Source organism: Tarenaya hassleriana, unplaced genomic scaffold, assembly GCF_000463585.1.
Source record: "Tarenaya hassleriana unplaced genomic scaffold, ASM46358v1 Cleome6, whole genome shotgun sequence".
Lineage (NCBI taxonomy): Eukaryota > Viridiplantae > Streptophyta > Magnoliopsida > Brassicales > Cleomaceae > Tarenaya > Tarenaya hassleriana.
The window spans coordinates 4,811,481-4,838,667 of record NW_010968505.1 but is presented as its reverse complement, the minus strand read 5'-3'; the positions used below and the strand labels follow the sequence as shown (position 1 = coordinate 4,838,667).

Below are 27,187 nucleotides of genomic sequence, written 5' to 3'. Positions count from 1 at the left end.
AGAGCGGTTTGCGGTATCGAAGACAGACAAAGAGATTTACATTCCCAAATTAAAAAGAAGAAGAAAAGCTCCTGCATTGTCACATGAATCATACCACAAATTCTTGCCTAATGCCAAATCTAAACAAAACAGAGATAAAGATAAGGTAACCTAAGTCACTTAGCTCAATGCCAACCCATTTGAAGAGGTCCTGTGAGCTTTCTTCCTGAAATGAGTGACGCTGCAGCTGGGACAAACGTACTCCAACCCGTCCGTTTTCGCGTAATCCTGTCATCACCCCCGAGCGTCGTTTCACATTTAAATATCTCTCGGCAGTTTCGTTCTTTCTTTACGGGTTTCATGAATGAGATATTGCTGTTACCTTAAAGGCGCCGAGGCCAGGCCTTCTGTCACATCCGAAATGGGCCCACTCTCCGCACGCTCCACAGTTCACCCAGTCACCCGCCGTGCTACTGCTTCAAATTGCGTCTTTCTTAGCGACAGATCGAGATCGAGATCAAGATATAGGGAGAGAGAGAGACCGACCTGCGACAGATCAAGCAGCATTCTCCATCTACATCGTCATGAGCGTACTCGTACTCCAGGAGGTACGTTTCGTAGTGTCTCTTCAGCGTATTCCCCACCCCCTGCCATATAACCAAACATGTCAAACAAAGATCAATAAAGTTTGTGGGTGCGAAAAAAATGAATGAAGGTAGGTCAGTCATCTCATATTTGCCAGATTCGGGAAAAAAAAAACAAGAACTGATAAGAAGATGAGTACAGATCAATCATACAGTCATTCTGTTTGTTAGCGTGTGGTTACGCATCTTCGAGAAAACCTGTCCTTTCCAATTGATCCCGTTCCCAACGTGGAAGCCTCCTCGCGATACAACCTGCAAAAAAAAACTCATTCTAATAACTTATCCGAATTTCTCAAAAGAAGTGATATAAACCAAAACCTTGTTCAGATCTCTGTTTTTAAAATACCCACCTCTCTGTACAAGTTAAAAAGATCAAGCCTTTTGGAATTGAGAACAGCATCCGGGAACTCAGCTATTCCACCTTGAGGAACAAGCCGTGTATGACCCCGGATAAGGAGGAACTGCATCACATCTCTCAAAAATTCCTCCTGCCCGAGTTTCCAAAACAATATCCCGAGAAAAGATATCAGCTTTGACCGAATATAAACAATGTTAAAGGCTGAAACTTTTCAAACTATCATCATCAGAAGACTACTCACTAACCTCTGGGCAAATCTGAATCGGGGCTCTGCCACAATCGTGTTTCTTCAAAGGTAATGGGTTTAAAGAAATAATTTGCTTTTTCTGGTAAGAACCCGAAAATGCTTTACGATGTGAAAGCGGAGTGCCACCCGATGCACCATGCTTTGGAGGTATCGAAGGCAAATTAGCTTTGGCTTGGTCACTACCATCAAATCTTCCAACTTCAGAATACCCGGAGAAGGGAATCATTTTATGCCGACGAGTGTGAGGTATCGGTCTCATTGCAGCAACGTTGATTTTACTTCCCGTAGATCCTCCTCCATTTTCCACTTCCTGGATAGGTTAGATTACAGTTAATGGCACTATCTAGGGGATAACATGACTAATTTTGGGCAAACGGAGCTAGAAAACTTCTTCCCCGTAACTTTTTTCATAAATAACAGATGGTATAAAAATCCTAAACAAAATATACATCGGCTTCAGTTAGCAGTACCCCCGAACTTCATAGAGAAAAAACACTGACCCCTACCTTACTTCCTCTGCCTGGCTCGGGTCTTTTTCTGCTCGGTAAAGGAGACACTAACCACTGAGGAACCGTTGTTAGAAGAGAATGATCCAAAGTATCATTTCTCTGTCTTGTGCAAAAGAAAAGTAAACGTTCTGCATCTTCTTTTTCAAAGGAAGCAACAGACAACCCTTGAATGCTAGCTACTCCGAGGATAACTAAGCTCCGGTAAGACGCATCAGGCGCTATCTGTCTTAATACCTGCAACAACCGGAAGCAAACCTTTTTTAGCATAACTTTATCATACGTGTCTTAGAAACTGAGCAAACAATAAGAAAGAAAATTAGGAGAAAGGAGAGTTCTATGAAATGGGCAAACATGGCAACAAGTTCTATGTGATATTTTAGATAAAATGATCAGAAGTCAGAGCATAATCAATTTAGGAACATTGAGGAGAAAGGAGAGTACTGAATCAAGGATTTTATTAACCTGCAAAGCCCATGCTGGCACTTTCATCGAAACTTCAAACACGCTCGCACCACAGGCTATAGAGGCTGATCTCCGAGGCTCAGGGCAAGGCGGCTTTGTTTCATCCAGGTTCACCACTGAGTTGACTAGTTGACTCTTCTCAACCAACTCGTGTTTTATGTGATTTTCCAATAGCTGAGGTTTACAAAAGAAGAGAATAAGAATCCTCATTGCACATGACAAAACTATAAAACCAAGTATTTTTAAGGTTCACTTGCCTGGTCACTGAAACAGGTCTGGGCACTACCAGAGACTAGCAGTGATATGTGAGCGGAAGAACATGTCGAGATGTCACATCGCATGGTCACAACCCCACGTGTAAACGTCCCGGCTTGAAGAGGAGGTGGAGGAGCACTGCAGAAAATTTATCAGCGACGGGTTTACGGACAGAACATCTTAAAGATTTCACGTATATCATTCAGCCGAATTCAGAAAGCACCTTGATCGATTGTGGAGCTTACTTCCTCGCATCTAGAAAGTTGTGAAAGAGAATAAATGAAATATCAATTAGAAAGAATTGATCACATATATATACACATAATTCATAATATATGCTTTTCCATGTGCATGTCAATCAAGTCTAAAGGATGAAATCTATATACTAACTGAAAGAACTCACTTCTATTCTCAAGAGAGCGTTGAGCCCATCCTCCAAAGGTCCCAATAAGAATGAATCCTGCAGACAGTTTAGCTTTGAGCTAATGATAACATAAAAGTACTAAAGCACTGAAATTTATTAACAAAAAATTAAGCATAGTCAAGGGGGGAGATGGGAGAAGAGATCGAGGAATCAACACCCACTGGGATGCATGGCGGTCCGCATAAAAGAAACCTTGCAGTTACATCTTCATCATATATCTTTATCGACGGGAGATTTTCTAGAGAATTTTCCTCTTCTTGTTCATCTGCTCCCAGTGACACCACATCAATCTTTGGAGGATCTCCGAGCAAACAAGGGCTCATCTCATCATTAATTATATGATCGCTATTGGAAGGGAGGAGTACTGCATTGTTCCTCGTACAATACAGTCTGAAAGATGCTTCTGCAAGCCTGAATGCATCCCATGTATGGCTGTAGGAGCTGCATTGCATTAGAATGCTCAATGACATCAAATCTTAAACGGGTATAGCGGTGACACTTATACAAATATTTCATTCATTAGAAAAAATTAGTAGAAATAAATTAGCCTAACGGTAATCCTCCATTCCCTTCCACCACTTTGCCAAAATACTAAAGTAACAAATACCTCTGCATGACTGAAAATAGCGCATGTCGGAAATGGCAAGCTGCATATTTTGAGAAGACACCTTTCCAATAGATAACATATGGAACACCCTGCAAAAAGTGAAGCACCAACCAACACAAAACAAATTATAAGAACCAGAAGAAAATACCATTTCAGAAACTCTGCTCAGGAATAAAAAAACTAGCAATACAGCCTCCAAATTGAAGGTGCCATAGAATCTAGAACAGGTAAACATCTAGAACCTCAAAAGTAAAGCCGAATAAATGGAAATAATTGCATGGAAGAGATACAAAGAAATAAGATGAAAAGAAAGGAAAACTGGACAGGTACAGAGACTAGAGCTAATAGAGATTGGAACAACCTTAGAATACAATGCTTCGGCTAATTCTTCACCATTTGGAACCTCCAAGTAAACCTGAGTTGAGAATATCACAACAAATTAGACGAAATTCTCGTCAACAAGAAAGTAACTACCAACACATTGGATCTTACAAGCGCTCATATTAAGAACATTCGCCAGTTGAAAAAACAAAAAATCAGTCCTTTGTTAAAAACAATAGTTTAAAGTAATTATTAGGAAACTCCCTGTAATGCAAGAGTTAGCTTTCCATCCCATCATTAGAAAACTAACTGCAGGTTTACCATCGCTTGGCAAGCTAACCCAAAAGCCGATCAAAAGAAGTTGTTAAGTATATAAATGAACAATGCAAATAACAAATTAACTCACCGTGGTTGGTAACATGGAACCGAATATGCCAACTAAGGTGTCGGGTGTAGACAGTTCATATCCCAACCCTAACGGACCGACTTCATCACTCTCTCCCCTCTGCTCCCCTTGCAAGTAGACAAACTCCGGAGCTGATGATTCAAGAACAGCCCCGAGTTCATCTGGACTTGGATTTTTCAGGACCTGAACCTGTAACCCAGCAAGTACACAAACCATCATGTTTTGACATCCTAACACAATCATATTCTATGAAACATCCTAAAACAAGTCATAAATAATGCCCAAAGAAACAAAAATCGCCAAGTTTAGGTCACAAGCCTTCAAAAACCAAACAACAGACATAAATTTGGAAGAATTTTTACGCCATTCTCTCAATCAGCAACAACGTGAGTTCATACCTGGAAACCTATCAATGCCCATCAAACTGGTTTTCATCATTCATAATCAACTGCAAATTCAACAAAAGTGTCTAAAACAACAGAAGGGATTTAGAAAAATGAAATCGTTCTCACTTTGAGTCGTCCTGAAGAAGAGAGCTCAGGAAAAGGGTATCTGCGTTGATGATCTTCATTAGCTGGTGCTTGTTGCTTATGCTTATCATCACAAACAACTGCAAGAACATTACATCGATCTCTCGAAAACCCTTGTCCGTTAAACATCATTCAACACATACCGAACTGCTCGAAGACAGAACAATAGAGAGGAAGTCCCCAAGAAAATCGAGAATCTAAGCAGCAAATAGAATGGAAACCCTAAAAATCAAAAGAAAAAGCAGCTTATTCCTGAAGATCGATTATCAGGGTACGAACACTTGGAGGCAAATCAACAGATTACTCGCCTCGAAATCAATCAAAAACCCTAATTTATATAACCCCTGAGGCAGACACTCGCGACAAAAAAAAGGAAATTTCTACAGACCCAGATAAGAACACGTAAAAATAAAGCGACCCAGATGATTAATTGGAGAAAAGAAATAAAGTCGGAGACCCTCAGGAAATTTTATTCCTTTATCCACGAACAACGCACAAAAGAATTAGAAATCGAAAGGAAAGAAAAAAAGGCATTCGATTTCGCAACCCCGAGATTTTCCTTTTCTGAAGAACTACAGTCTATGGCGTTCACATCAAACCCCCCAAAAATAAAAAGCGTGAAGAGAAACAAAAAATCAACCAAACCAAAACAGAGAGAGAGAGAGAGAGAGTGATGCACTAACGAATTTAATCTTTGTGGCAGGCTAGAAATCTTAAACAAGGTTCGACATTGTCTAAAAAAACAGAGAGCAAATAAATTAAATTACTGAGAAAGAGATTATTTTTTCACTATCTGATCCGACAAATTTCGACTTCAACTTTTTCCAAGACAAAACACAAGCAAGAATCTTGTTTTGTCATGCCCTCAAAGACTATAAAGATTCTTTAGGGAGAGAGAAAAACCCGTCACGTTCTCTTGCTCTTTCGCAGTTCAGAGTTATGGCTCTTTCATGTTCTTACCATGTTTTTCTATATATATATATATATATATATATGTATATGAAACGCCGACGTTAAACCAAAATCATTCCCCTGAGCTTTAAGCCAATTCACCCGTCTGATTTCTTCCTCCGTCATCCATATACGATTCCGTAAAGATACATCCTTTTCTTTTGTAGAAGTTGACGTCTCAAGTAACGGCACATAGCTTGTCTTGGTAACCCGGAAATGCTGTCTCGCCATAACACCGAGCGGTGGATAGGCGGGAAAAGGTTACAGGTCGGATGTCCGAAAACCAGATACCCGCACAGGAATAGATCATGTTCGGGTTCGATAACCCGAAAAAAGTCGGATTTTCAAGTTTAGAAAATAGTTGCTGACAATCACTGAGGTATCTTAATAGATGGTCAAATTCGAAAATCTACATCTTTCCTTTGTCTTTGAATACATATGAACTCACTCTCGTCTCCGTCCTATCTACGGATTCCGAAACTGAAATATCCGTAGACGATAGCTTTGGGATCGATTTTCGAATCATACAACACGGATGCTAATCTTCCACGTAAATTACGGATCTGCCCTTTCCGGAGGCCGCCCACGGCAACCGTGTGGAAGTCTCTCCACACACAACACATTCATCTCCGTCTCTTGACGATCAACGGGATTCACAGGAAAATTAAAACCAATAAGTAAAATACCAACTTAGGTCCTTGTTAACTGACCAAAATATCCGTGCTTAGATCACATTGAACGAAATATTACTCCCCAAATCTTGTCCGAAGCTTACCCTTTTCCACGGACAAGCTAATGACAATATAAAAACCCCGATATCATATCATTCATTTTGCATACATTTCCATCACTTAGGAGCTGAGACCGGCAGTGAATCTAACACCGGTGGCCGGTAGCCAGAGGTTCCCTTCGATGAACGATCCGACCGTGAAATCCTCAGCCTCGGCCGAGCTGTTCAAAACGCGGTACCCTGGCCACTTGACCCTTTTATCGAGTCGAGCCCCAGGTCCATGGTTCATATACTCAGCGTAAAATAACGTATCCAGCGCGAAATCCCCATCCCACTCGAGCCATCCCTCGGGCCTGACCGCCTCACTAATGTAGTTCTGCAGGAACACGGTACGAGAATACAACTTCCACGGTCGTCCTAGGTAAGTAACCGTCTTGTTTACGTTCGGAACAAGGTCGGTGTCGGCTGTAATGTTGCAGAATTGGACCGAGAACCCGGTGGGTTGGTCAGGATCCTTCCGACCTTGAGCCGTGACGATGTTCTTCTGGTTCGCCAGCCCTTGCCTCGCCTTGATCTGGCAGGTCTGGAAGACCGACGTGGCGTCGCCGAATATGAAGTCGACGGTGCCGGTGATGATGCACTCTCGGAAGAATTGTCGCATCGTGTGAGCGTAGAGAGTGTCTTGGTAACCTCTCATGGCGCACCGGAAGAAAACTGAGAGGTCGGAATCTGACCGGAGGGCCACGGCTTGGTGTTTCTCCGGTCCGGCCGTGTTTTCGAACGTTATGTCACGAGCAATGAACCCTCTCCCACTCACAGCTGCAACAATATGGAATTCATTTTCAAAACGCGCTGAAAATGGTCTAACCGGTTAAGAAATATCATATTAATGCGAATCAAAATCATATCCGACCAAAATAGGATATAAAAATTGAATATGTATGATTTATCTAAAATGAAAAAACTCGAAGCCAAACTCGAATTCAAACCGAATACAAAAATAATCGAAAGATCGAATTTCTTTGAAAATGAATAATTTATCAAGAGAATCCAACGGAACTAAATCATAACAAAAATTGAACCGGATCAAATATAAAATAAAACTAAATTGTTATAATTTTTTAAAACTAAAATAAACCAATCGAAACTCGAAATGAAATGACCGCTCCTGGTTTTGTTTAGTTGGGGTTCGACAAAAATAAAGCTCACCTAAAACCAATTTGGTTCCGGTTTGTTTTCAGATCCGGTTAAAATTGGTTTGGGTTCGGTAACGACCTTCTATTTAAATAAAAGAAATTATGGTTTACTTTGGTTCGTTTCGGGTTAGGAGTAATTTAGGTTGACAGAAAGTGGTATCGAAAAAAAACGCGAACTAAATTCTTTTTCGGTTTAGTTTATACCGTTTGTTCTATTTTCAGTACCCAACCGGACCATCTAACCCGATATGTGACTTCAAATTTATGCAATTGAACTTAAATTTGTTACTTACCAAAAGTGGCAGATCGAAAAGTGGTCCAACCATCGATGAAATTCCGGTCACCGGTGATCACGGTGGAATCGATTCCGTCTCCGATCATCATGATGTTCCATTTCTTCTTGTTAATCTCTACATTCTCCGAATATATTCCTTTCTTCACATATATCACATATCGGTTTTCACTCTTATCCGGTGCGGCCATAACCGCCTCCATTATCGTCGTGAAATCTCCCGTCCCATCAGCCGCCACCACGGAATCTGCCGCTGGAATGTCCTCGGATTGGAGAAGTTTCCGGTCATCGGGTTTAACCCATGAAGGGAATTTGCCGAAACCACCATGACCGGAACCGGTTTTGGGCTTGTCGTGAACCATGGTTAAGAGATTTCGGACTATTGGACCGATCCGGTTAAGGCCACCGGTTATGAGATTTTTTATAATTCCATTTGTACCCTCGAAACCCTCGAGACACGTGTCAACATCGGAGAAGGCGGCACTGATCCATATCCTGAGATCTTTGATTATGTCCCCCGTGCCGTTGTCTTTGCCTGAGATTTTTTGTTTTATTTTTTGTGGAGGCGAAATTATCAATTTAATTAATGGAATAAAGCAACAATTGAATATTACCACATAAAACAACTTGCACAATGCAAAGAAAATGATTTATGTAATCGGAGTTTTTCAGTTTGGGATTTTCAATTTGTACATATAATGATATATTAATTAGTATTTTACAAATTATGTAACAGTTTTTAAAATTTATTTATTTTCAAGATTTTTTGCATTTATTTCAGACAAAACTTTATGAAAAATAATTTCTGTGTCGACAATGTAACTCACTGCGTTGTTTGCTCTCATAGAAATTTTTAATCACAATATATATATATATATATATATATATATATATATATATATGTGTGTGTGTGTGTGTGTGTGCATATTTTTTGCAATCGCCGACACCAGAAATCCATCACTTGAAAATTAAATAAAAATTATGATTGCCAATTAATTATGTGCGTAATAGTCCCAACATAAAATTCCTACAAAATATACGGAATATAATTAAAAAGGGAAATAAATGCATTAAATAAAAATTGGGAAACGAATAATTGATTTCCGTACACATAGTTATGATTATCAACGATAATTAATGGTTCTATAAACGATAGCTTCTTCAATTTAAACCTTTAATATTTTTATCCCCTTTTTTCTCGTCTATTAGTTCTGCGTGTAAGAATCCGATTCAACATAAAATTCCTATGGAAATTATATGGGATATAATAAAAAAATAAAATTCGTTAAATAAAAGTTTCGAAGGAAAAAAATTCAGACGATCTGATTAATAAGTGATATTTGTACATATATACAGTATAATATGAATAAATCCGTAGTTACCGTTGGGGTAATTAGAAGCGTCGATGGTCCAAGAGAGATCATCGCAAGCAAAATCAAGAAGGTCCAAGCAATCGAGAACGGCATTGGACGTCCTGAAATCTCCGATCTTTGTCTGAAACTTGGACAGAGCCTCTCCGGCTTTTCTCATGGCCTCGACGGCAGCTCTCGCCGCTCCGACGAACTCCGACGCCGGAACTGTCAAGAACTCGTTCATCACAGTGCTGTCCGAAGCGGCCGGAGAAGTAGTGGCAGCAGCCTTTGCCGAGACAAGACCACACACGTGGTTTGTTATTACCAAAGACAGCATCATCGTCATCACGACAGGTTTTGGTCTGGATTTCGACATTTTTTGGTGGGTTCTTTTGTTTTTTTATGTCTGTGTAAAAAAAAAAGCTAAGGTTTGGGGTTTAGAATTTAGGGTTTTGGGGATGGTTTGGGGTTCGAGGGAATGTGAGAGTTTTGCTTTGTTTATAAAAGAGAGGGTTTAGGGTTTTGGAGAAAAGCTTTTAATGGCATTTTAATTGCAAACCGATAAAAGAGATGACCGATCTCGCTTTTAATAACACCGGAATTACGATAAAACATCTTTGATATTATATTTGTGTAAGGCCATATATATATATATATATATATAGAAAAAAGAAATGAAATTATGTGGAGTGGATTTAATCTATTGTCAAATACAATATTCGATCGAATTAGAACTTGGAAGTTGACAGGATTTTTGGTATGAAGTACGGAATATTATGCGCACATGACCTGTTTGGTTTGCGAATAAGGTTATGACATTACCGGATTCGAATTAATTACGTTTCGGTTTGATTTTTTTTTGTTTTATAAAATTATAATTGTTTGGTTTTTATATCTCGACTTTTAATTCGATTTAGAATTTGATTAGATTCAATTTGAGTTCGATTTTTATTATTATTAATGATAATAATATTAATATTATTGTTATATTCTGCTTTGATTTGATTTTGAATTCAATTATTTTAATTTTAGAAAAAATGATATGTTTATTTATGTAAAATTAGATTTAAATTAATATATATATATATATATATATTCAATTTAATTATATTCGAAACGAAAATGAACTCCAAATTGTAGTGTCCTGTAAAAGGGAAAGAATTAATTAAATTTCATTACAAAAGAAAGTAAGAGATTAAATAAGAAAATATACAAAATGTGGAAGTTATTGAACGGCTATTTTGTCCGGTTGATGACATAAAATGATGTTTTTAGAATTTATATATTTTTATTGGCGTATACATATGAAAAGAATTTCGTGGAAAATCATATTTTTTTCCTTCAAAAAATGCCTAATAAGAAAATCGACACAAAATTGTGCCAAGGACAACGATAATACACATAATTTTATAGCACAAAATATTATTTTACCAATGAGATATAAATTTCCGTCCAAGAAGGGGTTATTAATACAATGTATTATTTTCATAAAATATATACTTAATATAAGAATTATCATCTTTTGAAACCCAAAACATTTTAATTGCAAATTTCTCATCCTAACGTCTAACATCGCTTCTTTTGTAGACTCATAAATTGTCTTGTACGGACTAGTTACATACATACATATATAGAGATATATAGATATTATAGATTCGATCGAAACAAAACTTAGCAGGACAAATGGGTGTCTTGTCTTCTTTAAGAAATAAAATAAAAAATAATAATAATAATAATAATAATATGGACCAACATGGATTAATAAGGCGTAAATGGTGTTTCATGAGATTATGGAACTCTATTATTTCAGTAAATTATTGGCACTGGCAGCTATTAGATAGATATTGTTATGCGCCGAAATATTTGTTATTTTTTTTTTACAGAAATTTAATTCGGACTCAGAATCTTAACGAATCATGACAAAGAGAATTTTGATAGGAATAAGAGAATTAAAATTAAAATATCGAAAATTGAAGAAAATGTTATTTTGTAAAAAATAGACGTATAGAAGAAAGATTCAGTGAGTCAATAACAAGAAATAAATCTAATAATTTTTAAAATTTAAAATTAACTGAAAATAACAAGTAGAAAAATCTAATATAATTCCTCTGAAGTAGTATAAACAGGTACATAACCAATGGACCTATAGAAATTAGAAAAGGACATATATATATAAATAGATATCAAAATTTTAAATAATCTTATCAATTACCAAAGGTGATGATATTATACACATATAAAATTATACGTAATGTTTTTGGGAAATAAATCATTTTCCATTTTACACATCAATAAAGAAAAAATGCGGGCTTGAAATTCGAGATAGAGTTGAATCAAAAATTGAGACCCGTCACATGTGTCGGTATGCGTCATATTCAAAGTTCTATTTCATAATCTCGAGAATAAAACCAAATTACACATGAAAAATGTTATTCCTTAATTAGTCCTTCACATATGAACCGTTATTTTGATTTTATCTTATTATCACGACAAATTATTATTTATAATTCCTCCTTTTTATATAAATTGTGGAAAAAAAAAGAAAAAAAAAATTGTTCTATTGATTACAATGCCGAACCGGAAACACCCAACTAAATACAACTCAAACCCATCGTGACCCCCACCATCACAGCGCCGGCCAGACACCGAACTATCATCGACCGCCACGACCACCGAGCCATCCCCTCGGCTGCAGCCGACTTCTTAGGAGGAGGCAGCTCGTGTCTGCCCATATCGATCTCCACGGGAAACCGGCACGAACCGGCAGAAGGATCGATCCTAGAGACGAAAGTCAAGTTGTTGAAGAAACAAGAGCCCCTACGATGATCCATGGTCTGAAAGTACATGTTGAAGGCGTAGGAAGCGTTGGCCAGAGGGTCGAGGCCCGAGCAGGAGGATCCGGGGGAGAGGGTAGTGCAGTCTGCGTACTGGCACGCGTAGGCGGACGAGGAAGCGACCGAAGGGGAGGAGGCGGCCTGTGGCGAGAGGACGCACCATTCGCGCGTGAGGTAACGCACTCCTTTGGCCGGAACCAATTGCCGACCGTTTCCTAGGTTTAGTTGGTACTTCACTGTTCCGTCGTAAGCGAACATTCCCCAGTGTCTTTCGAAGTTCCCTATTGGAAATTTGTGTTTTTTGTTAGTTCTGAAAAAAAAAAATAGATTTTTTTTTATGAATATAATTCAGATTTTTTTGTAATGAAATAAAAGGGATACCAGGCTCCACGCTCTTGTTGTCTTCGTCTATCAACGAGAATATGTATACCTCCGGTGCTATCCTGCGTCCACGGACCATGGTCCGAGATTATTTTTTTGTTAGTAAAAAAAAAAAAAGAAACAAACGAATATTCTTTTTATTGGATTATTTTTCATATTCATACGACGGACCAACATGTATTATGCATGTCATAATATTTAATTGGAGCAATTATATATGATCTTAATAAGTTTTGGAGTCTAAATCATATCTTCTAAAAATGTAGAGATTAATGTGCAAATATGATGGCATATATAGTTTATAATTATTTTATAGGTTTATAGTTGAACACAATTCGATATAAAATCTAATAATTATGATTTCTCTAAAATCGAAAAAAAAAAGAATTCTCTAATTCTAGACGAACCAAATAAAAAATAGTCAAAAAATTAAACTGTATTTTTTTTTAACAAAATGAATACTTTTGTTGTAATCTAATCGAACCGAATTCAATATAAAAACCAAACGATTATAATTTTTTTAAAATTAAAATAACCGAACCGAATCCGAATAATCCACCCTACCAAACACACGAACCGATTCATAATATATGGTTTTTATTTTGATATCGATTATATTTCTTATCGATTTCATATTTTGATATATGGCTTTTATTTGTAATTTTATAAAGTTTTAAACCTTGCTGGAATTCATTGGAGGAGGGAGAGCTGACCTGCGCCTGGGGGTGCCTTGCTTCTGAAGAATACGATCCAACAAGCCCTGATTGAACCTCTGAGCCAAGGCCGGGTTGGCATCCCGGCCGCCGTCGGTGGGCCAACCAACTTCTCCGACGATGATCTCGACCTTGTTCGGATCGAACCCGTTCTTCTCCAACGCCGCCACCAGCGTGTCGAAGTTCGCGTCGAACACGTTCGTGTAAGAAATCGACCCATCCACCACCGGTTTCGCTCCGTTCGAGGACCCGTTGGGGAAGAAGGCGTAGTCGCGAGGGAAATTGGGATCGGCGTCGAGGGAGAGGAAAGGGTAGATGTTGAAAGTGATGGGAGACGCAGAATCGGCGAGGAATCTGACGATGGAGACCATTAGGGTTTTGATGTCGGATCTGAAGTCGCCGGAGGAAGGGAGGCCGTTGCCGGATTCGTACACGTCGGCGTTGAGGGGGACGGTGACTTTGACCTGTCGGCTCAGTCCTGCTTTCACCAGAGCCGCCTGCACGTTCTGTATCGCCGGGAACGTTGACCGCATGAACTTGTCTTTGTATGTTTTCAGGAACGGTTCGTTCCCCACGGCTACGTACCTGAATTATTTTCCAACCAAACCAAAAACCATCACTGAAATGATATGAACAATCAAAAACCGTGTCTTGCCCGGATATCACCGATGTCCAAATGACGTTTATACCCTTGATATTTTAGAATAATTAATTGCAATAACATTTAGACATATCATCTTATAAATTTTTCCATTAATTATACTCTCGATAGTATCAATTTATATCAACAACAAAAATTGTAGGTTTTTGCGGGTTCGAGTATCCGTGGGTATCCAACCATCATTTGTGGTATTCGAGTCCCGAGATCGAGATATTTCAGCTATAAAACCCGTGGAGACGAAACCGAATTGAGACTTAGATTGTGAGAGAGTGATGTTACCTGATGTCGGTGCCATATCTAGAGATGTACTGAGAGACGTTCTGCTGGACCCAGAGCTCGGCCGCGGTGACAGTGGAGGCGAGGTTGGCCATAAGGTTGTTAGGGATACCGACCATTACTTGGATACCCGACTTCCCAAGAGCCCTAAGGGCACCTGGATCGGCCTCGAACAGCTTAACCTTTTTTTTTTTTTTTACGAAATGCAAATTATATGTTAGAAAGTTGAAATTTATATACGATGGTGAATTACAAAATCTGTATTGGAAGAGAAGAGAATACGTATAAACCTTGTTGAAGCCATTGTCTCTGAGGAGTTTGACGACAATATCAGGGTGGAGAGGGTGACTGGCTTGAAGCCCCCAGTTACATGCCAAGCCCTCGACGCCATTGTGGAGCAATAGAACAATGGATAGGCATAAGAACAATACTCTTTGGCAAATATCATCATACTTACCCATTTTTTTTTATGTTTTTGTTTTGCCTATGTATGTGGAATGAATTTGTCTGATTCAGATGGCGGGGTCTGATATATACAAACTTATGTATGTTTCATTTGTGTGTGTGTGTATATATATGTGTATGTATATATGTAAGTAGAGATGAGTTGATTGGTGGAGGAATTTGGGAAGATGGGTATATGGAAGGAGGTGGGAAAAGGAAAGGAATTGCATGGAAGGTTCAAAAAGGAACTTGATTCCATGTGGTAGGAGAACTCAATATGGAGGGATAGATTGATGATATTCATGTTATATATTATTTTATAAATACATGGATTGAGATTACATATATTGATGGACATCTCAAATAAATTTTGGGGTCTGAAAACATATCCTTAGCTTCAAAATCATTGGACTTCATAATTACAATTCATGCAGCTTTTGGATAACATGTGCCAAAAAGGAGAAGAAGAAGCAAGAATAGCTTTTAAAAAATGTTTAGGCATTGATTCAAGCGGATTTAGGTTAATAACGCTGACGTATCAACACGGCTAAGTTTAATACTAATCATTCAACATTAAATTAATAAAATTTAATATTAATTATATATAATTTTAACTTTTTAACTTTTTAACTTTTTATTCGATAATAGAATTTGCTACATAATAATTAGGCAAGAGGCACGGGAGAGAGGCCTCAAGAAAGGAATGAGCCAACAAGAATGTTTTCTTGGACAGACTAAGAATATTGATCGTCAAACTTTTTACTTCATAGAATCTTATGAACTGTTCCAATGAAAAAAAAAATGTCACCCTTTATAAATTCGCATACCAAAGTTCCTCTCTTTTTCCTCTTCCTTTTCATGTTTTCTGGCGGAATAAATCTATTTAACAATTCAAAAAAAAAAAATCAATCTTATCAAGCAATTTTTTTTTAAAAAAAAAGTGAAAAGAAAAATGGGTCTCATGATTTGAGTGAACAGCCTAAAATTTCTGAAGCATTCATCGCAAGTAGGGGTGGGCATCAAAATATCCAAAAAACCCTACCCGATCCATTATCCGATCCGTATCCGAATCGAAAATTCGGATATCCGGAGTTTACGGATCGGATACGGATATTTATTTTGAAATATTTGTCGGATACGGATCGGATACGGGTACCAAATTCGAATTATCCGACATATGCGATCCGATCCGTACTAATTAATAATATTATTAAATATAAAAATAATTTGCTATAAAATTTTAAAATGTTTTATACTTATATATTTTATATGTATATTCAAGAAATATTTTGTATATATTGAGATTTAGAATATTTAATCTTTTGAATATTAAAATTTATTATGTTTAATTTTTGAATTTTGAACTTTCAATATATTTGTATATAATAGATTATGATTATATTTGTATTTGAATTGATTTAAAATATTTAAATTATGAATTTTAAATTGTGAACAACATTTTATATTAAATAATTTATATATTTTCTTTTATATTTAAAATTGTTATTTAAATTTGAATTTAATTTTTATAATTTTTATGTCGGATACGGATATTCGTAAATATCTGCGATGATCGGATACGGATAATAAAATCAAGTATTTATGCGGATCGAATATGGATATCTCAAAAATCGCGGATATCCGATCCGTGTCCACCCCTAATCGCAAGCACGTAACCATTTTTTTTGTGCGAGGTTTTGGCAAAGAAATCGAAATGCTTCCAACTTTTTGGGGCGAATATAACAACAAATGCCCAACTGATTTTCACGAAAGCATCCAATAATATTTCTGAAACTTTTAATCACCAAAGTTTTCATTTTTTAAAACCAATTGGGTATTTGATGTTACATTCGCCGATCGGCCAATACATAGATAGCTCTCTCATTCAAGGGCCACAAAATTCCGTCCAAAATTGAGGTTTTCAGTTCTCAACTCGCATCCCATACGACGAGGGAAAACAATCTCATGTCACAAACTGATTCCTGTATCGGAAGGATGAACATACTATAGGCCGAAGAAACCGATATGGAAAAGAACGGGACCTGTTATACGGCAATTCGAGAGCCGACTCTCGTAAATTTCCAACTGAGAAAGATTTGCTAATGCAACATTGGCTTCAATTGTGCTTTGAAAAGGTCGGCAAGTGCACCTCGGATGCCCATCTGATTAGATTTTGTCAAATCAAAACAAGGGAAATATACAAAAGAAGCATTAGACATTTCTTATCCTAGTTAAAAATCGTTAGACTAGTCCTGCTAAGATAAGTGAATACAGCTTCCAGTAATGTATATAACGACTTCTACTCTCCAAGCCTGGACAGGAGACCCGAAATTTCGAGTATCCGCCCGACCCGTGGTTCGGGTACCCCACGGGTACCCTAAATTGTGTGTACTCACATCAACCACCAGCGGGACGAGTACGGGTCTGGCAACTAGCGAAAACCCGACATCCGGGTTTGAGTTCAAGTTTTGACCGGAGATTAGCCATGTCATGCAGGTACCCAAACCAAAGAGGCAAGTGCCAGGAGGGGCCGCAAGGGTGTAGGTATGAGGGGGCACAGCCACGGAGGGTGAGATTAGGGTTTCCTTATTTTGGGTTATACTAAGGATTTCGCCAGTGGTGGATGAGTACCAAAAACATTTTGGGTATGCGACTCATGCATGGGTCGGGCGGATACTCGAAATTTTGGGTCTCTGTCCAGCCCTAACTCCAGGCTTGCATGTATGTGTGCAAATCATATTTTCATATCGAAAACAATTTGTTTAGACTAGACTCCGATTATTAGAATAGAGAATATAGTTCTAGAGCTATAAATTAAAGTCTCAACGTGCCTTGAGAATGTAATATCAGGTGCTTACCTGTTCACAACACACAAGATCTGTAAGCAGAGGGTACAGCTCTCTCATGTGTTTTCTGAAAATTCTGTTATCCATGAAGCACATGCCTTTGAGAACCTGGAAGAAAATGGAAGCAAAAATTCTGGATCATATTAACATTGGATATCAATCAAAGCGACGAGAGGGAGAGAAACACGGAAATAATGAAAATACAAAATCCTACAATGCCGGCCATGATAATCATTATCGAAGTATCGTACCTTGACAATCACGGGAGAACGCAGCTCCAGTACCCGATGAACATCCATATTTGTGGTCTCCCCTAAAGTGGACTGGAGATCTGATGTTTCTTTCAGTACCTGTTCACAGAATGCCACTAATTTTTCTTCTGCTAAACCACTTAGTTGATCTTCTGCATCAGAGACGACATCAGCAATCCTCGAGGTTGTCTTTTGCAAGACATCAAAGTATATGGTGGTTCCTGCCAGCTCTTGCCGGAGAAGGTTCAAAGGTGGCCTGTATAGGATGAATTATTCAACTATATGCAAGCCGGAGAAGAATCTATCCATAGCTAAGTTCAAAAGCTTTGTTACTAACCTCTCATCAGGAATTTGATTCACACGTATTCGGAGGTTAGCATATGAATTATAAGTGGCAGCAAATTTTATGAAAGAAAATAAGATGTCCATGATGGCAATCTTCTGCGGTGCTTTCAAGTTGCTCCAGTATTTTTTCTGCGGAATTAAGGAAACACACAAAAAAAGGATACATCTGTTATTCAGCAAGCTGCATCTATAAAATAACATCCTAATAGGTCTACATAATGATGAGAAAGCAAATGATTAAGAGGACTGTACACTAATGTGAAGCAAAGAAAAAACCAAATACCTGGATGCTATCTATAGCACCAAGTAGTAATAACTGTGTTATGCATTTGCCCCTAATAATTCCCAGTGATGGATTCTCCTCTTCCTCTCTGTCATCAGGCTCAGTAGAATCCACAAGCTAAAGAAGGAAATGATCGGCAATAAGTTCCATGGAATACACAATGAAAAGAGGTCATCAGATACATCAACATTAGGAAAACACACCCTTCACCCTAATGTTAAAATTTGGGTGTTCGTAGCCAGAAAAGGGTCACAAATAGACCTTGAATCAAGATATGATATAAAAATAGCCGAATCAAATAAATAGATCAAATTGAATACAAGTTTGGGATTGTGAACATGCATAATACCTTGGCAGGAGAGGAAGGTACAGATAAATCCGCAGTCGGGGTTTTTTGTTTAGACGAGAGATTCCTGAGAAAGAGATTGCCCATGATTCTTTGACCGAAAGTCTGACTCTGTTGGACATTCCCTGCTTCCGCATCCTTTTGAGCCTTGCCAGATGGAGATGGAAGACCTTTAAGGGAAGCGGGAAAGTCAATTGCAATTCATCTTACAAAAACATTATCCTTTAAACCAGTTTACCAACCAAGACACTTTTTTGTTTCAATAGCAATTATTTTCAGGAGACAAATAGTGCTACATGAAATGCAGAATTCAATAGCATGGAAGTGAGAGACAACCTTCAGAACCGTCAGAATTGGGCTGTAACCCAGACAGTAGGGAAGTGCCACCCTGTTTGGAAACATTTCCATTATCTTTGCTGTCACGTGGATGACTGTCAATCGAGACATCAGAAGCATCAGCTTCTATATTTCCCGTTAGGACAATATTCTTTTTTGTACTGTCAAAGCTCAAAGCATTCAACAGCTCCACCGGTTGAGTTGTGTACGATACGTCTCTGGCAGTCAAATGAATACGTTAGACAATGCATTGGTAACCATAATCAGATTGCAATGACAAGATACTTACCTTATGCTTTTCAAGAGCATGTCCCAATCACTCTCACTAAATTGGTGTCCTCCAACTTCTATGAGATGGACCAATGCACCTAAAGCAATTGAAACAACTGTCTGATCCGATTTCTTCGCACAGTCCAACAGCAAACTCAAAAGGGGAGGCAGCATAAAACAAACTTCCTGCTCCAAAGGCAAAAAGCAGATGGTCAATTTTCCAAATGTTTCCACGAGTTGCATGTTAATGTAATTTATATCCTTCATATGGTTTCATGTGGCAGACATTACGTACTGCAGCATGTCAGACATTTATTCAGGCAATAACGGAAAAAGGGTTCCTCAAACATGGGGAAAAGAAGGAAAAAAAACTATCTGTTGGGACCTTGTAAAATGTATTGAAAAGATTGCACAGGAGCTGGAGCGAATGAATGCTTGTTTCCCGAAATAATAGATCCCCAGAAGATATCAAACTCTCCTTGCCAGCGTGCCTCACATGATCAAAAATCGGAAACAAGATACGATGGAAGATACTCTCCCAAAAGGCGTTCGAGAACTTTTTGCCTCTTTCATTCAGCAAATCAAACAACACCTCGAGGGCACAGTTTCTAACTTCGAGCCGTAAGTCTGATGTAAGATCGGATAAACCGGCTAGCATGGGGAACCAGTAATGTTCTGTCACATCAAAAGTTTCATCTGCATTGGCATTTTTTGGCATGAGCGTACCACCAGGTATAAGTCCCTGAAAATCGATATACATTAGGTATATGAGCAAAGATGATTACGTAGAGATTGCAAACGGAGGTGAAGCAGTCAGTGAAATCAAGTAGAAGGTCCAGGAGGCTATAGCAACAAGAATATGTGGTTGCGCCAAGTAGCAAGAAATGGTGGAATCTAGATGTTGCAAAAAATTGTAGGCACAAAAGGAAAAAGGCGTGGAGTATAGATTTTTATAAAACAACAAATAGAAAGAAACGCTCGATGTGAAACCATATTTGGCTTGTATTCAGAGCATGGAGTGACAATCATCATTTCACTGACATACCTCTGCAAGCCGATCCTCACATATTCTGAGAAGAGCAATAGCCTTCAAGCTTATTGCATGAGAAGCTTTGTTATTGCCAAACCTGATGAGACAGTTAACACAGTCCATGAAACAATCACCAATCACCTGGTCGAAGTGTTCCAGAATAACTGCAAGAGGGTACATAAACTGACTGGTAAAGAAATAACGAGAAAAGCCACTGAAACAAGGATGCAAATGCAAGATTTTGATAGATGGTTTGTAACCTTGTTCAACATTCTCGAATGATTTTTCAACAATTGATTCAACTTCATCATCTGCCGCTGCAGTGAATATCATAAAGACACTCTGCCATCCAGATTTAATACTACCAGCTTTAGATTTTATCATCTGAAATGGGAAAAAAAAAAGAAAGATCATTAGCTTCTCAAACTTTAACTGCACACCACGCAAGAACGAAAACAACAAAATGTATTCGTCTTCCAAAATTTGGATAAGTTTAAGCAAGTTAACATACTTGAACAATGCAGTCAACAATCAGGCTCCTTATAGTCTCACTTCGAGTTGTCCGCATGATAATGACAAATGGCTTGAGAATGTCATTTTGGAAAGTGAAATTGGTGAGCTCGGCACGTTCCAGATACTTCATACCAAGCTGTCTCAGCGAATCTATGGCATACATTGCAATCTTTTCATCGTGATGGTTACCAGCAGAAATGAAATGTTTTGCAAGTACAGACCAAATTCTTGCCCAAACCTGGTATATTTCACAAGAGCATACACCAAATAAGTACATCTGCACACTGTTTGAACCACTGTGTGCACATATAGCTAAAGAAACACATTGGCCCTTTACTACTCTGTTGGCAAGGAGCCAGGGTAAGACTTGGTATAGTGGTACATCCGTCTCAAAGGACAACCTAGAGCTATTCAAAAGCTATAATGTACACCCAAAAACTTGGGAATGTGTACTGCTTCACTTCTTGTTAACATTCTGACATTCGAATTGGATTGGCACATTCTAAAGTTGCACAAGGTGTAAGGATACAGCACCAGCTGTGTGGCTGTGAATAAAAAACCTTATAGCCAATAATAAGTAAAAGTACGATAGAGAATGATCAGAAGAGTACCATCCGAATACGAGCCGTATTGTAATAGCTGATCTCGACAAGCTTTTGCAAGCTGTAAACACGGGCAGGAGACTGTTTTAGTTCTTCAGCTGAAACACCGCAAAGAGCAGTAAAAAACTCCACAACTGAGTCGCTGGGCAGCTTAATACTGTTAACAAAAACTTGTTCAGCTGGTTTCCCAACTAATTCCTTCAACGATTGAACAACACCATCCCTAGAGATCTGATTTGATCCATGCATAACTGTTGCAGAAATGCCCGGAGTTGAAATGATGTATTCAAGCCGTGAAACACATTCTAAGACAGCATTCCAAGTGTCTTGAAGGGTATCAGGCTCCACATCACATAAAGCAAGCAATGTCCGCAATGCTTCAACATTTTTGCTATGCATTTGTTTTGGCGCATGCAAGAAAGTAAATCTGTAGCAAAATTCGAATAAAACAGTCAACATGCTGTGGGCTTTGTCTGATAAAGTTTGCAGTCAAAGATTCAAAGTGAACGCCAATAAATAACTCACAAAAATCATAAAATAGACAATAAACACATCAACAAAAAAATCTATGCAACATTAAAGCAGAAGAGGTAGACAGGAAAGAACTGTAACACATTTACCTGACAAGCGATGTTAGAAAAGCATAGCGCATCGTGTCCATTCCAAGAACATAAGTGATATGAATCCCAGCTTTAAATCCCTCCATGCAGAGAAGGATTCTTGGTTTGTTATCACCTACCTCCATTGTAACAGAGAAAGTTGCTAGCAGAGGCCACCCAACAGCTTCTACCAATGGCCTTATAACTTCGACCTGATCTACAGTGTGGAAGACTCCTCTTTTCACTCCCTGCTTCCGGAAAATTTCCTGTGTTTTCCTAACTATATCCTCTGTCTCAGACTTAGCATCGGCTGCTGATTTACTTTTTGGCAAAGCCAGATTAAGAATGCCAACAAGACCAACTCTTTCTTCTCCTCCTGGCCTTTGGCTGCTGTATGTCTTGATACCATCATCTTTCAACTTAATTTCTTCCTTTACAATGGAATCATAGATCTCTTCTAGAAGTTCAGTTGGGGTGCAATCTTCAGGATCATTTGTAACATTCATACGAATAAAATCTGATTTTGACATTTTAGGCCAGACCATTGGATTATGTGCATCCGTATTCAACATAATAACTGCGTATGCTAGCACATAAGCAGTATCTGCATTCCTGAAAAGACCTGGATTGTCTGCACAATATCTACAGAGACAACATTGACAAAAAAAGAAAGACAGTTATTAATGCGACAAGAAAATAAGACAGTCAAATATATGTGATTGTTCCATTCAAAATGCTTATATGTTTGGCACTGTATTGTCCACAGATGTGTGAATCTTTCGTGTGACAGCAATCATATGATCATGTCTACATGTTTGTACTAAAAGAAATGATTCTTAGGGATCACAAGATGCAGGGAATCCTTACCGCTCTGCAAACTTTTCCATAATGCGATCAATTTTTTGAGCTTCCCCTGGAAGTCTAAAACCTTGAAGAAATTCACGAATGGCAGTATCAAACTTCATCCCTGAAAAACTCATTGAGTCAACATAAGTATGCATGACAGCAAGTGAAAACTCGTCGTGTTGGCCCAGATAATCTCCCATCATAACCTGTGTATATGAAAACGAGTTACATTATACCAATAAATACTGAAAATAATAATCTTGAAAAGTGTTGGTATTCCACCTTGTCCAGACTTGATGTATCTCTCAGAAACTGGGCAACTGAAGTAGGATCCCTTTCAACTAACTTGTTTGCTATGAGGTACTCCACACCCTTCACTGAATTCCTGTTGAACTGCAACATGATAATCTATAGTAAGTATGTTGCCACAAGTTAACAATGCATCAGGGTACTGAAGAATAACCTCAGAGATGGCAGCTTCGATTGTGGACTTATGAGCCTTGGCCTTCTCAAAATTGCTTGGGACATCGTTCCTGCTTTTGGTTTCAGTCGGTTCCCCAGATGAACCGGTGTCTTCTTTTGCATGTCTCGATTTATTTTCTTCCTCTCTCCTCGACTTCCCCCAGTCAACCAGGGATTTAAGAACATTGACAAGGCACTGGAAATATTAAAGAAAAAGGATCTATCAATTGGTCATTAATATTTCATATGAAAACATAAACTAAAAGATAGTCATCCTAATAAAATAACTTCCTCAATACGGGTATAGCAAACATAACTTGATCCCTACCTGCAGGGATGAAACTTTGACCGAAGCTGTCTGCGAAGCAATAGCTGGATTTGGATCAGTACTTTGAGTGCCTTGTGCAATTTTTGCGAGTGTTGTTACCTAGAATAAAAGCAAAGCAAATAATCTATTATGCATGACATAAACATCACCTGCATACGTCACTCACTTATCATATTGAAAAATAATGTAGGCCATACCATGCGCTCAAACAAGTTCGGTGCCTCCAAATCACAATCATAATTTACATATACATCGACAAGCAACTGAGAATCTTTACAGACTTTCTCAAGCATCCTGTAAAAGCATTACTCATAGCAAGACTTGTCATATCCGTAAAGTTTTGTTTAAGAAATATTATCATTAACGCCTGAAATATCTGGACAGGTAGAATAAGCATTGTACCTGAGGACTCCCGTCTTCTGGTCAATGGGACATTCAGAGCTATCTAATGATCGCAGGACAATGATGGGGAAAAAGATTCCAATTTCACCCTGATACAGAAATTTAAGATCAGAAAAGATATAGGTACATATAAAAATATCACCACACAAATATGGATTTTTAAACTGGAGCTATGACATGCTTACTTTCAGACTATCTCTAAATCGCAGTAACAGCACTGAGAAGATACCAGATGCATACTGCAAGAAGCAAGACTCCCAGTGAGACAGAACATTCTAATAGAACTCTCAAAGATCTAATTGAAGTGACGAAAATTAGTTGGTTAAAATAAACCTGAAATATGACAGGAGATTGAGAGACAGAAGCCCGCAACAAAGCATACGAAAGATAGGCTTTCACCGAATCAATAAAGTGAAAGTTCTTCGTAAACGAATGACTGACTCCTTCTAGCAAACCCTGAAAATGAGAGGAAAAATTACAAAGAACAAATTGTCAAACAAAACGATATGAAAGAACCTGTAAGGAAAAAAGAAACTATTCTTTCTTTCTTATATTTGAGCTCTAGGAGAGGCAAAGTGAACAATCATGGGCCTTCCTCAAACTTACAACTAAGAAGTAATGCAAGCAAAATATTTCTGATAAAATTCCAGATTACGACAGAAAGAAAAGTATTTTCAAACATTTAGACAGGAAGCAACTGGAAACAGCAAACATATATGCATGCAAAAATACTCAAGTTTATAACAGACGCATAATTTTTGTGCTCTAGTGTGTTATAAAAGACTTGACTAAACAGACATACAGATCAACCTTCAGATTCTATAAATAAGCTCACCTGAAGAAGCTCTAGAGACAATATACGGGTCTTGGTTGTAACTTCATCACTATCTTCCTTCATACCCATCTGATACCGCATTTAAAATGTGCGTCAAAGAAACCCTAATAACATGATAGACAAGTAAAAAATGACAGGATATATAGAAAGCAAACCTTGCAAAGGGTGCGGAATACTAGTAATGTATCACGCTGTCCAATGTTCATGCTCTCAAGGTCAATGCCCCTGAATCAAAATTAGTTAAGTCCAAAGATTCAAATGATGCAGAGAAAAAACTTAAACCTACAGGATTAAATAGTACATGCAGATAGGAACCTGTGTATGCAGTATGCACATGCATGTATGCAGGTTTATATGTATCATAAGCATACACATATGCACGCATATGTATGCATAACGATTTACAGATAGATAATCGTTATGAAGCAATATACTGGAGCAACATATAAATTGAAATACGTCAAGTGAACAGAGAGCAATGAGCCATACCGTTTTATCTTTTCTCCATCTTCAATATGCACAGCTTTATCAAGTACAGCTTCTAAACCCTGGTCATAGAATTAACTACTCAATAAACAGCAGAAACCACAAATTTTGAACTACAGAAGAGGGGTGCCCAAAAACAAACTAGCACAAAAGGAAACATGAAAACCAGAAAATTGTCCCAGAAAGACTTGTCCTAGCCTGCATATTGTTGTCTCTCTGGCTAATATTTAAGACAGAGAAACATAAAAAAGCTACTGAGACACTATAGTGCTTAAAAGAGAAGTTGTTAGCAAGCATTGCAAGACAAATGGCAGAGATAAACACCAGTTACAAAAAGAGAGTCCTTGATAGAAAGAATGCTACAAAAGAAAAAAGAAACTTTTACAGAAATCCTTTTCGCACTTCTTTCATAAAAGCACTATAAACCTCCAATGCAGTTGCCATAGTCACCGCTGGAAAGACGGAAAGGCTTAAAAATATAGGATAGGACCAACCTTAATGTCAGCTCCACCTATAAGGGTATGCAAATCTTCAACAGAAGCAAAAGTTGTGTCATTGGCCTGATCAGGAGCATCTCCTATAGTCATTTCTTTCTCATTTTGGTCAGTGAAAGAAATTTCTTCAATTTTTGAGCTCGAACTGTCAATGGAAACAGGTTCTTGAGCAGACGTGGAGGATGAATCAGAGACCTAAATATCCATTCAAATGTCAACAACACGTTCATAGAAATTTTACTTGATTTTCATGCATTCCCCGTAACACTAATGCAACATTGAGAAATTCAAACTCCTTACAATGTCTGTCTCCATTCTTCTGAATACAATGCTTATCATCTGAGATAACATTGCTTTCGAAGTTGCTTGGTTTATTGGGCTCTTGCTACACATACAAACTGCATTCACTTATTACGACCCAAATGATCAACACAGGATTCAGTAACAGAAAGGAGATACAGTTTACCTGTTCAGAGCAATGTTATAGCAAACTCGGATAACTCCCAGCAATGGTTCGCCATGCACTACATCCAAAATGGATTTATAAGGTTATATATGGTATTGTATGCACACTATATGGAGATATGAACTTGTAAGTGCTTTAGCAATGAAATCGAGGCCCATTTGTTCCTTGCCCACAGCAAATCGAAAAACAGTCTCCCTCTGGATCAGAAGCATACCTCTAAACTTTGCTGAAGCAACAGCTGTAAGAAGAACCTTCAGCACTTGAAGTACAGTACTGCACAATTCTCCTCAAATCAGAATAAGTATGAGCAGTATCTCAACAAGATGACAAAAAACAAGTACATACCTGTCTGGAGATGAATTGTCAATGCAACCGCATACCATGTTCAGGACATCTGTAAAAGGTGCAGAGTTTTTGCCCCCTTCCAGACCAGGATCCCCCTCTAGATGATCATATGCAATGAGTTTCTGGGCTTGCCAAAAAAAAGAAAGAAAGAAAGAAGAACTAGTAAGAAGCAATATACTGGAAATAAAGATATATAAGTGACAGACAGAAACATGAAATGAATAAATACAATTGAAAGTGAAGACATACATGAATACAATCCAAAGCAGCATTTAGAATTTTCAAATTCTTAGTCTCAAATGCAAGGCGAAGAGGTTTCAGAACAAGATCCACTTCAGCTCCATCTAATGTGTGCCCTGCACTTGCTAAGGAGATAGTGATAGTTCCACTTCCTTGCTGGCCTGACTGCTCAACAACTTTAGAACTCTGAACACCTTTCTGTCGTTCATCTCCTTCTCCCCCGGTTAATTCAGTGCCGCCTTCAGCTTGTGAGCTGAATTTAGATGTTATCCAAGAACAGCACAGCAGGA

At 38.2% G+C, this 27,187-nt stretch overlaps 4 protein-coding genes across 4 annotated transcripts in view; all 4 read right to left on the bottom strand.

Moving 5' to 3' along the window:
• Positions 1-7: 7 nt before the first annotated feature.
• Positions 8-5,680, bottom strand: LOC104799604 (AT-rich interactive domain-containing protein 4). Its single transcript, XM_010522211.1, has 16 exons — positions 4,725-5,680; positions 4,213-4,401; positions 3,847-3,900; positions 3,486-3,574; positions 3,040-3,319; positions 2,858-2,914; positions 2,678-2,709; positions 2,457-2,592; positions 2,200-2,373; positions 1,735-1,971; positions 1,227-1,538; positions 974-1,111; positions 777-875; positions 526-626; positions 362-452; positions 8-267 (listed from the first exon to the last, which is right to left on the bottom strand). Exons 1-16 carry the CDS (start codon positions 4,872-4,874, stop codon positions 160-162), a joined length of 2,247 nt encoding a protein of 748 aa, XP_010520513.1. The 5' UTR covers positions 4,875-5,680; the 3' UTR covers positions 8-159.
• Positions 5,681-6,367: 687 nt separating this feature from the next.
• On the bottom strand, positions 6,368-9,877 carry LOC104799603 (probable pectinesterase/pectinesterase inhibitor 32). The gene is made up of 3 exons (XM_010522210.1): positions 9,294-9,877; positions 7,913-8,446; positions 6,368-7,242 (listed from the first exon to the last, which is right to left on the bottom strand). Exons 1-3 carry the CDS (start codon positions 9,637-9,639, stop codon positions 6,545-6,547), a joined length of 1,578 nt encoding a protein of 525 aa, XP_010520512.1. The 5' UTR covers positions 9,640-9,877; the 3' UTR covers positions 6,368-6,544.
• A 1,837-nt stretch (positions 9,878-11,714) lies between these two features.
• Positions 11,715-14,784, bottom strand: LOC104799602 (glucan endo-1,3-beta-glucosidase 5). The gene is made up of 5 exons (XM_010522209.1): positions 14,419-14,784; positions 14,132-14,310; positions 13,192-13,776; positions 12,479-12,540; positions 11,715-12,378 (listed from the first exon to the last, which is right to left on the bottom strand). Exons 1-5 carry the CDS (start codon positions 14,587-14,589, stop codon positions 11,855-11,857), a joined length of 1,521 nt encoding a protein of 506 aa, XP_010520511.1. The 5' UTR covers positions 14,590-14,784; the 3' UTR covers positions 11,715-11,854.
• Positions 14,785-16,330: 1,546 nt separating this feature from the next.
• The window catches only part of LOC104799601 (brefeldin A-inhibited guanine nucleotide-exchange protein 5-like), a 14,087-nt gene continuing 3,230 nt past the window's right edge, over positions 16,331-27,187 (bottom strand). Inside the window, exons 4-34 of the mRNA XM_010522208.1 lie at positions 26,907-27,150; positions 26,658-26,779; positions 26,527-26,585; positions 26,313-26,370; positions 26,147-26,231; positions 25,847-26,041; positions 25,356-25,414; positions 25,022-25,091; positions 24,867-24,935; positions 24,365-24,487; positions 24,217-24,270; positions 24,032-24,120; positions 23,827-23,923; positions 23,630-23,728; positions 23,303-23,497; positions 23,122-23,232; positions 22,861-23,045; positions 22,015-22,635; positions 21,404-21,821; positions 20,791-21,030; positions 20,540-20,663; positions 20,295-20,443; positions 19,635-19,991; positions 19,269-19,435; positions 18,980-19,197; positions 18,647-18,813; positions 18,298-18,414; positions 18,007-18,143; positions 17,670-17,925; positions 17,431-17,526; positions 16,331-16,734 (exon numbers count right to left, since the gene is read on the bottom strand). Coding sequence (XP_010520510.1) covers positions 16,672-16,734; positions 17,431-17,526; positions 17,670-17,925; positions 18,007-18,143; positions 18,298-18,414; positions 18,647-18,813; positions 18,980-19,197; positions 19,269-19,435; positions 19,635-19,991; positions 20,295-20,443; positions 20,540-20,663; positions 20,791-21,030; positions 21,404-21,821; positions 22,015-22,635; positions 22,861-23,045; positions 23,122-23,232; positions 23,303-23,497; positions 23,630-23,728; positions 23,827-23,923; positions 24,032-24,120; positions 24,217-24,270; positions 24,365-24,487; positions 24,867-24,935; positions 25,022-25,091; positions 25,356-25,414; positions 25,847-26,041; positions 26,147-26,231; positions 26,313-26,370; positions 26,527-26,585; positions 26,658-26,779; positions 26,907-27,150 — 5,044 coding nt within the window. The 3' untranslated portion in view covers positions 16,331-16,671. The remainder of the gene's footprint in view (positions 16,735-17,430; positions 17,527-17,669; positions 17,926-18,006; positions 18,144-18,297; positions 18,415-18,646; positions 18,814-18,979; positions 19,198-19,268; positions 19,436-19,634; positions 19,992-20,294; positions 20,444-20,539; positions 20,664-20,790; positions 21,031-21,403; positions 21,822-22,014; positions 22,636-22,860; positions 23,046-23,121; positions 23,233-23,302; positions 23,498-23,629; positions 23,729-23,826; positions 23,924-24,031; positions 24,121-24,216; positions 24,271-24,364; positions 24,488-24,866; positions 24,936-25,021; positions 25,092-25,355; positions 25,415-25,846; positions 26,042-26,146; positions 26,232-26,312; positions 26,371-26,526; positions 26,586-26,657; positions 26,780-26,906; positions 27,151-27,187) is intronic.

Bases quoted from the DNA above. Each gene is read 5' to 3' on its own strand.
- LOC104799604 (XM_010522211.1), bottom strand. From the start codon at position 4,874: ATGATGTTTAACGGACAAGGGTTTTCGAGAGATCGATGTAATGTTCTT. The intron at 627-776 runs GTATGATTGATC...GTTATATGGCAG, and splicing joins CGCTAACAAACAGAATGACT to GGGGTGGGGAATACGCTGAA. The intron at 453-525 runs GTCGGTCTCTCT...AATTTGAAGCAG, and splicing joins TGCTGCTTGATCTGTCGCAG to TAGCACGGCGGGTGACTGGG.
- LOC104799603 (XM_010522210.1), bottom strand. From the start codon at position 9,639: ATGTCGAAATCCAGACCAAAACCTGTCGTGATGACGATGATGCTGTCT. The intron at 8,447-9,293 runs GTAACTACGGAT...AAAAAATCTCAG, and splicing joins CGCTTCTAATTACCCCAACG to GCAAAGACAACGGCACGGGG. The intron at 7,243-7,912 runs GTAAGTAACAAA...ATATTGTTGCAG, and splicing joins TTTTCGATCTGCCACTTTTG to CTGTGAGTGGGAGAGGGTTC.
- LOC104799602 (XM_010522209.1), bottom strand. From the start codon at position 14,589: ATGGGTAAGTATGATGATATTTGCCAAAGAGTATTGTTCTTATGCCTA. The intron at 14,311-14,418 runs GTTTATACGTAT...AAAAAAAAAAAG, and splicing joins GAGACAATGGCTTCAACAAG to GTTAAGCTGTTCGAGGCCGA. The intron at 13,777-14,131 runs GTAACATCACTC...AAAATAATTCAG, and splicing joins AGATATGGCACCGACATCAG to GTACGTAGCCGTGGGGAACG.